Source organism: Scomber japonicus, chromosome 9, assembly GCF_027409825.1.
Source record: "Scomber japonicus isolate fScoJap1 chromosome 9, fScoJap1.pri, whole genome shotgun sequence".
Taxonomy (NCBI): Eukaryota; Metazoa; Chordata; class Actinopteri; order Scombriformes; family Scombridae; genus Scomber; species Scomber japonicus.
In genome coordinates this window covers 31,215,128-31,224,628 of record NC_070586.1, presented here as the reverse complement: position 1 = coordinate 31,224,628, position 9,501 = coordinate 31,215,128, and the positions used below count along the sequence as shown (strand labels likewise).

Genomic DNA, 9,501 nt, shown 5'->3' with positions numbered 1-9,501 from the left:
CATCCTCCCACTGTAGGTGCAGACAGTAATTGCATTTACCTGTCATAACACCCTGGATGACAGTTAATAGCAGTTATACTTATACCACTTATATATCTACAGATTTCACACACAGCACAGAAAAAACATACATTCAGTTGTATAGTGTTTGGCAGAATCTCCAGACAGGTAAGTAAACCTTTCATACCTGTCAAATAAAATGGTTCATGCGTGTAATGGAATATAAAAAGACCTGGAAAAGGAGGCCTACTCCCTGTTCTTGTGTTTTCTTTTGTCTGTTCATCCATATGCACATTTATGTTGTTTCACTTAGCGACTGATTGTCCGTTTTATTACTACGTGCGTACACGTATGACAAAGTATAAAGCCTTAATGATGTTTGGGGTAAATTCACCCTTTTTTCTTTTAAATTTCACAGAATAAAGGTTTCACAAATCTAAAACTGATGAGTTTCTAGTAATCTGGTCCAGATTGACAACTCTAAGTACGCTGATTTTGATTTAGACCTGGTTTAATGTGGTGTGTGGATGGAAAATATCAGTGAAGTCATATTTGTATCTTTTCATAAACGAAATAAAGGCTTCACAAATCTGAAATTGTCTGCAGCGTTAACGCTTTGGCCACGATGTCTAACACTTTTTCATATGTGTAAGTGGAAATAAATAGCAATATTTATGTGTCTCCTTAACTGAATTGGAGACTGACCTTAGCCTCGTATTTCTTGAACATTCTGACTTTTACGTGCCAGGCGCTCACACTGCCAGTCGGCAGACAGACAGTTTGATAAACCAATCATGATAAAGCCGGTACCGGGAGGCGGGGCCTGGGCTGATTTACCGCTGTGGTTTTCCTTAAGATGGCGGGGCTGCAACTGAGGCCGTATGGCGGCGCGTGGAGAATAAAATAATTTTAGAGAGGTAGTCAGGTACCCGAGAGAAGACAGCTGTGTCATATTTATCGGTGAGTATCCCTGCCATTGTCTGACATAATGTTTTCGGACTAGCTAACCATTTCCGTAGACACCGAGAGCTGTAACAGCCCGGTGGTGTCTTATTAGCATGATAGCATTGATGCTAAGGTTGCCAGGGGCCCGCTGTGCATCTGCAGACCGGACAGATGCGCTCAAACGAGGTCCTTTCTCATTTCACCTTACGATGCAACGGGTTATTCTTGTCCCCACTTAAAATTATCCTTTTTAGCATTTGAGTCAGATTACCATTGCTACATAACATTTACATCAATTGCAATACCATGGCATCAGATTAGTTCAAAGGTAGCGAATAAGTTGCTCTCTCTGACATCTTTCTCTCACTGTTCATGTCTTCCAGCTCCCAGAGGAACCCAGTGGAGGATGATCAGTGCCTAGATCCCACATTAAGCTGGATGCATTGTGATTTCCAATAATTGAGACAGTGATTCTGAAAGCTGTCTACATTAATGAAAAGAACAATGTAGTCAGCTTAGCATATTCACCTCTGGTACGTGGTCTATACAGGGATGTGCTTCTGCATGCATTCTGGTTTTAGATAAGGAAGTCTCTGAACAGGTCAGATTTTAAAAATAAATTATCAGTCTGTTAGTTGTAGTGTGAAATATAGAATAAACATGGAGATAGATGATGTTTATGATGTTCTACCCCCTCTCCCCTTGGAGCCACCTGATGATTTTGGCCCAGATGAGGGCAGAGCACCTCCACCACCTCCCCTGCAAACGTCCAGTGACGCAGAGGTAATGGACGTTAGCTCTGGTGGTGATGGATACACATACACCCCAGGGGACGGGGAAGGGGACGGGGACGGGGACAGGGAAGTCGAGCAACAGCAGCCCCTCAGCAAGGGCTCAATAACTTTCTGTAGTCACCTCTCAGATGAGTCCAGTGCCAACCCACCGTGCCCCAGAACAGCCCGCCACGCTCCCCCGGTCACCAAGTTCTTACCAGACCTCAAGCTGCTCCGAGACGTTAAAATCTGTGTAAGCTTCACTGAAAGCAGCAATAGCAAAGACAGGAAGGTTTTATACACAGGCGAAGGGCAGGAGAGACGCAGGGATGATGGCTCAGGCAGCCTGAATGGTGAGTTGCATGACTCGACTAGTGAGCAGGAGGTAGCTGAGAGTAGCTCTGCAGCAGGCAGGAGATCAGAGGAGGCAGAGGTAGACGCGGAAAACAAAGTCGAGTTCGCTGTCCTGGATGAGTTGGATGACTTCTACGAGAACTTCCTGGACCAAGACGACGGAGAGCACGGCGGCTTTAAGTCTGAGGTCATAGTTCAGCAGGAGCAAGCAGATGACGAGGCCGTGGGTTACTCCTATGAGGTAGGTGTATGTTCGCAGTGTCATTTGTCATAGTCGACATTTTAAATAGTTCAGCCCCACATCAACTTTGTCCTTAAATGTCAAACAGAAAAGGCGTAGGCTTAATACAGCACATAGTGTGGGTTCAGATTGACATTAGCACTTCACCACAAACAAAACACTGGCCTGTCATTCCTTTCAAACAGAGCATTGCGTTGCTACAGCAGGGGTGTAGACACTGCTAAAAGAAAAACAAGGCAGGCCAAATAGTTGAACCTGGCTCAGCTTTTACTGCAGTGCAACATCCTTACGGTACTTTGGCACGTCTATGTACAATACAAAAGGTCAACACAGTTAGGGGCATTTTGTATGCTAGTGGGTTATGTGGGTCATTAGTGGTTCTCTAAATTAAGCCCACACTTCCATAAATTGTGTTGGATGTCGTAGTAATTTTGTGTTGAACCGCCCTCCGTGTCTCTGGTATCAGGTTACCCATATTTTCAAAAAACAAATAGTTATATCTATCCATGGCCATGCAGATAATTTTGGTTTTGTTTGGTGAAAAAGTCTGCTTTTCCCAGTGCTCTTCAAAGCATCTGTGTGGAGAACATTTAATATAGTTAAAGTAACTCAAAGGCACAATAAAAGATCAATACAGACGACCAGAAAAAATAATGTTGAGATGGTTGCATTGAGCTTAAACCTCTTAACACAGTATGTCTATGAGTTATTATTGCTGAAACAATAGCTGATATATCAATTAGTCAGCAACTGTTTGGATAGTCAAGCAAATGATAAATGTTTGCTTGTTCCAGCTTCAAATGTGAGGATTTGCTGCATTTCTTGGCATATGTAACAGTATATTAAATAATTGGCACATTGGACACTAATGTAAATAATCATAGTCTACTAGGCAAAGAATGTTTACACTGGCTTTTTTTTTTTTTTTTTTTTTTTTTCCATTTTAAAAAATATTTTAAAATCTTGCATAGGTACAAGTACCTGCACTGCATCATTAGGGGCGACAGGTTAAGCCAGGATGAAAATGTTCCATTAAACAAGTGTTTGGTTATCTTTTTTTTGTTTCTATCTTTGTTGATGAAATGAGAAGTGAGATGCTGAAAGAGGTTAGTGCCATCTTAATATCTCCCATAAAATCTTCTCTCCAAAACTAATCAGTAATAAAAGAAGAGAGATCAAATTGAGGGATCGTGCAGTAGAACATACTTTTTTTTTTTTTTTCTTTCTATGCTGTGGTAGAGCGTAGTGTGATTGTGGCTGTTAAATCAGTTAAAATTTCCTCTCATGTGAGGCATTCAAGACTCCCAAAATGTGGTGACCCCCGTCCCTCTCTGCCTGCCTTAACCACTGACTCTTCCAGGAGGAGTTTGACAATGATGTGGATGCTCTGCTGGAGGAGGGCATGCCAGTCCCAAAAAAGATGCGTCTGGCAGAGGACAAATATGGTGGGGACAGTGATCATCAGTCAGATGGTGAAGGAGGTGTTCAGCCCATGATGACCAAAATTAAGACTGTCCTGAAGAGTGAGTGGTGGATCTGTCTGTTCTAGGGTCGGGTACTGTTAAAATTGATTTTGGTGTTTGTGCAATGGAGTATGGTGCTATGGTAATAAAGTACTAGCCTCATACAGGATATGAGTGGAATTGTGATTCACAATTATCTGTATTGCTGATATAGACTACAATGCAGGGTTCCCCCAGACATGGTAAGCTCTGCACAACCGAATAGTGGTATCACTTTTGTGGTAACACATAATCTAATAATATTTCACTTCTAATAGTTTACATGCAGTAAGAGTGTAGTGATTAGTGCCAGTATTTACATGGGGTCTCTCTATGGCAGGTCGGGGCCGTCCACCCACTGAGCCTCTACCTGACGGATGGATCATGACATTCCACAACTCGGGCATTCCAGTCTACCTGCACAGAGAGACCAGAGTGGTAACCTGGTCCAGGCCCTACTTCCTCGGGACTGGGAGTATTAGGGTAAGATACAACTCAAGTTCATGTCTAAATGTTTACATTTGTAGGGTTTTGTTTTTTGTTGCTGAAGTTACTGTGTGTGTCGGGCGAATGTTCTTGTGCTCAAGGTAATTTATAGATTCAAAGGAGGTTGTTTGTGTGAAAACAGGCTTTCCTGCCAATAGTGGAAAAAGGCTTTAGAGAAAAACAGGTTCAAAAAGAGGTCATTTAACAGAAAGTTTCAAACGCATTTGTTTTTTCATTTTCCTCTTCTTCTTTTTTTTGACTGATGGTCTGCACCTTTTCAGAGTTGGAAATACATCAAATAACCCTCTTAAAGTCATGGAAGTGCTCCAGCTTAATTCTTGAAAGTCAAGGGAAAATTCTCTCTACACATTTCGTTACAACTTTTTTTTTTTTTTTTTTTTTTCTTTTTTGTGATGTAGAAACACGACCCTCCCACCAGCAGCATCCCCTGCCTACACTACAAGAAAATGAAGGAACGGGAGGAAAGGGAACTGAACGGCGATGCGATTCCTAACGCTGAGGAGTCTCCAGTCAAGTCCACCGACGAGGCCAACGGCGAACAGAGTGCAGTCAAGTCAGACACCGCAGCTGAGGAGCAGGACGACGTCCCTGCCTCTAGTACGCCTGATGGTGGGCCAGACGGCGAGGCCACCACAAATCACAGCCAGCAGTCTAAAGAGCCCCATCCCTGTGAAACTGCCCAAGGAGCCCTTGGACAAGTGAAGGCCAAGGTGGAGGTGTGCAAGGATGAGTCCATAGGTAAGAACTTCAGCCTCATTTATGAATCTGTGCATAGGATGTGTTTTTGCTTCTGCAGAGGTGTTTTTACAAATCACTTCACTTCATAAAACCTCCTCACAGAACTTGAAGACTTTCGCCTGTACCTGGAAAAATGCTTCGACTTTGAACAAGTGACGGTGAAGAAGTTCCGCACCTGGGCCGAGCGAAGGCAGTTCAACAGAGACGTGAAGAGGAAGCAGGCAGAGTCAGAGAGACCCATCCTGCCCGCAAACCAGAAGCTCATCACACTGTCAGTACAAGACGCTCCCACCAAGAAAGGTAATACACTGTGAATGCAAAGAGGGAAATTAAAAAAAAAAAAAAAAAAAAAAAAAATTTGTCTGTTGCTGACAATGATGTACCAACTCCGTTTTCCATCAGAATTTGTCATCAACCCCAACGGAAAGTCTGAAGTTTGCATCTTACATGAATATATGCAACGTGTCCTAAAGGTTCGACCTGTTTACAACTTTTTTGAATGTGGTGAGTTTTTCCTTTTGGGTATTTGAACTCTCTCCATTTTTAATTGCTATAATGTTATGTGTCAAGGTCATATCAAGTCAAACCATGTTTTTATGTCCCACAGAGAACCCAAGTGAACCCTTCGGAGCGTCCGTAATAATAGACGGAGTCACTTACGGCACAGGAACCGCAAGCAGTAAAAAACTTGCCAAGAATAAAGCTGGTAATTTCTTTTATCTTACTTGGCATGGTGATACGTTAGCAGGTGTATGTGTCAGCGTTGAGGATAGTTGTACTGTTGCATGTTGATTGAAGCGTGACTGTAATCGGCTCCCTCTCTGACTCCAGCTCGAGCCACACTGGAAATCCTCATCCCTGACTTTGTGAAGCAGACTTCTGAGGAGAAGCCTGTTGAGGGCGATGAACTGGAGGTACTTTTGCTCCCCATTTTTGCTATTTATAAGTTTACTTTAGCTCAAGCAATCAGCAACCATTTGAAGCAGGTTAACGGATGTAGAATGTTTCCCTTGAATTAATGCAACAGTGGTAACCTTCAGTGTTTTCTGTCCCACAGTATTTTAATCATATCAGTATAGAAGACTCAAGGGTGTATGAGCTTACCAACAAAGCAGGACTACTTTCGCCATATCAGATTCTTCATGAGTGCCTTAAAAGGTGAGAAGCAACACCAACAGCAGTCCAACATTTACAATAAAAGTTGAACCTAGTATCTGCAGTTTGTACATCATTAAATACATGCTCATTTTTGTAGCAGTGTTACTGTGATAAAGTACAAAGTTGTGTTGTTTTGAATAAGCGATTTTTCATTTTTTCATTTTTTGGTGGCATAGATGAACCAGCTCTGTGGGTAGAACCTGTCTTTGTTGCCAGTAATGTTTAGACACTGGTGAACAAGCCTCCACAGATATTTCTGTGATGTTAAACGTTGTCCTTTTGCCTGCAGAAACCACGGGATGGGAGACACCAGCATTAAATTTGAGGTGATCCCAGGAAAAAACCAGAAGAGTGAATACGTGATGATTTGTGGGAAGCATACTGTGCGTGGTTGGTGTAAGTAAACCCTCAACCTCATCTGCACACACTGTGAGAGCAGTGAGACAGGCCGTGTGTTTTTATATAACATGTCGCTTTCAGTAACAGCTTTTTTTTTTAAATGTATTCATTTATTTATTATCTTTCTCGCCAGGCAAGAACAAGAGGGTCGGCAAACAACTAGCATCTCAGAAGATCTTGCAGATGCTTCATCCCCATGTCAAGAACTGGGGCTCACTGCTGCGAATGTATGGCAGAGAGAGCAATAAAATGGTGAAGAAGGTGTGTACCCTCAGTGCTACCTGCTACAAAACTTGTGTGCTCATAGATGACTTTACTACAGAAGTTTGCTTTTGTTTTTGTTTTGCCTTTAGCTTTAAAGTCAATATAATTATCCTCCTTTCATGAGGATAATTTTGGTTTGCCAGTACTGTTGGTTATATGCACTGAAACCATGAAAGCAATTAAAATGTCTTTCTGCACCAAACTTAAAAAGCCTTTGGGGAGCAACTATGAGACCATTAACATGTCGCTCACACGATGCTACTTCAGGGAACAACTAGTGAAATGTGACTTGTTGAAGATGGTTCTTCATCATGTCAGCACATCTCTGACTTTTTGTACATGTGCTCTTTATCAGGAGAGCTCTGACAAGAGCGTGATCGAGCTCCAGCAGTTTGCCAAAAAGAACAAGCCAAACCTTCACATCTTGAACAAACTGCAAGAAGAAATGAGGAAACTGGCTAAGCAGAGGGTAAGAAATGTTTCCTGTTGTGTAGAAAACTGAAACCCTGCAGCTGGATTTCACATGACATCTGTTTCTTTCCCCTATTTTTACATGGTGCTTTATTGTATTTCCACATCAGGAGGAAACCAGGAAGAAACCCAAGATGACCATTATGGAGTCTGCCCAGCCAGGGAGCGAACCCCTCTGCACTGTCGACGTTTAACGTCCATCAGAGTCACTGATTAAGCACGGCACTGAAACCCAGTCACTGTCAGACATCTCACACACACCACCTTTCACTTAATTATGCATCACTGAGATCTAATGGCAATAGAGTAACACAGTGAAAAAGCCGGTAGAACTGCTCGCTCGTTCGCTTCACCCACATTTGATTGGTCCAGCTGGTAGATGTCAGGGTAGAACTAAATGCACTAACTGACCGTAGAGCAAATATCATCTACCTCTCTACATGCATCCTCGCTACGTACGGCACTAGGAGAAATCACCCGGGGTGCAGAGAAGTTCCCAAGACTTGATAACATAAGAAATGCATGCTCCTCCAACTTCAGAGAACCACTACACACCTCGGATTTGTTTTTCAAGTGTGGTTTTCAAACAGCCACAATCTTTACAGTACCAGCACCTGTAGTTTTGTTTGTGCTTAAAGTATTTGAAAGGGACTACTAATACTCGTGTATTAATACCGTTCATTTCATTGGTAAATTAAATTTACTTGTTTATTGCGTATTTTAATGGTCGGTGTTATGGATATTTTTTGGGTGGTGAATACACATATGCCGTTAGATTTTTATTTTTTTTTCCTCCTCAGAACGGACAGTTGCTGTCTTGGTTTGCACGATTTAAAAAAAAACAACAAAAAAAAAACATGCGTTGTGAAGTGATCACTATTCAGAATTATTGTTATGCACTTGTGTCCTGTCCTGAAGTCACTGCTTTTAGGATACTGGGAGGTGACATTTTTGTATTTTAGAGGGACTTGTTGCCTTGTTTTGTTTGTTTTTCTTCCTTTGGCGATACAAGAAAGTGACGTCCTGTTCCCCCATGCCAACACTGCAGCTAACCTTAAGCACAGGGCCACATAGTACTGTAATGTAAAAGGTAAAGGATCATTTCTTTTTCCGCTCACAGTTCTCTCTAGCATTTCAACATGTCGACTATATAATGAAGTACTAATGCCATGCACACCAACTCACCGCTTAGTACATTTTTAGTTGCTTTTCATTTATGGTGCCCTCAGAAAAAACAAATCCCGTTGGCTACATGTTGCCTTAGTTAATCCATTTCATGAAGGGCTCAGAGTATATACAGTAAATTGGACCTAAAAACACCCTTCAACGAGAAGTGGAAAGACCAAGTCCCCTTTACTTGATAAAGCATTTATTGTTTAGCCAGTTAGTATTTTTTAACGACAGCCTATAAGACAATAGATACTTTAAAGAAAATAATGCCTACAGCACGTGCAGATTTTTAAGACTCGTCTTAATGGATTGTGTATTTGTGTACGTTCTGCCATCCTTGTGACAGCCGATCATGCGTCTTGATCAGATTTTCTGACCACAAGAAGAAACCTTTCTGTTTTCCTTTTAATTCAAAAGGCAGCCTCGCAAAATTAAGTTGGCACATTGACGTGAACAGAATGCGGTCAAGTCATTTCGTCCAACACAAGCTGATGAAACAAGTGTAAACCAAAGCTTAAATACAGTCTTATGCATTTTATAGAATACTTTAATGTTGCTGCAAACTGTACAGTAGAAAACTAATCTATAAAAACAAGGAAAAAGACGCATTACTTGCTGGAACAAAATAGAAACTGCTGTGCATTTGTGGAGTATTTGGCCTGTGCTTTTTCTACTAAAGATACATGAACACATCGCAGTTTAGACACAAGGCTGATGTGATGTTGTAGATTGCTTTAAGAATGTGCTTTTTCCCCCCTCCTCTGTGCGTGTGTCGTCTCGCTAATTGTGTGTCAGTGTGAGAAGAGAAGAAACTTTAAAAAGTTACTGCATTTGCATGTTTTGCTGTTGAGTTGTACCAATGACTTGTTTGAGATGTTGCTGCCTAGAAAATGAAGTATATTGCAACCTGAGCTCCATGACTTCAGTGATATTTGTTATGCAAAATAAAATGTCTTGACTAATAACTAGAAGGGTTTTG

At 41.7% G+C, this 9,501-nt stretch overlaps 1 protein-coding gene across 1 annotated transcript; it reads left to right on the top strand.

The window, feature by feature from the left end:
• The first annotated feature begins 860 nt into the window (after positions 1-860).
• Positions 861-9,487, top strand: dgcr8 (DGCR8 microprocessor complex subunit). Its single transcript, XM_053325028.1, has 14 exons — positions 861-960; positions 1,329-2,313; positions 3,674-3,836; positions 4,156-4,298; positions 4,721-5,060; positions 5,163-5,360; positions 5,463-5,564; positions 5,668-5,766; positions 5,892-5,974; positions 6,118-6,218; positions 6,508-6,614; positions 6,751-6,878; positions 7,237-7,350; positions 7,463-9,487. Exons 2-14 carry the CDS (start codon positions 1,606-1,608, stop codon positions 7,544-7,546), a joined length of 2,370 nt encoding a protein of 789 aa, XP_053181003.1. The 5' UTR covers positions 861-960; positions 1,329-1,605; the 3' UTR covers positions 7,547-9,487.
• The last annotated feature ends 14 nt before the right edge of the window (positions 9,488-9,501 follow it).

Excerpts from the sequence above, each read along its gene's own strand:
- dgcr8 (XM_053325028.1), top strand. The coding sequence starts at position 1,606 with ATGGAGATAGATGATGTTTATGATGTTCTACCCCCTCTCCCCTTGGAG. Across the intron at positions 5,361-5,462 it reads AGACGCTCCCACCAAGAAAG|AATTTGTCATCAACCCCAAC; the intron begins GTAATACACTGT and ends GTTTTCCATCAG. Across the intron at positions 6,879-7,236 it reads GCAATAAAATGGTGAAGAAG|GAGAGCTCTGACAAGAGCGT; the intron begins GTGTGTACCCTC and ends GCTCTTTATCAG.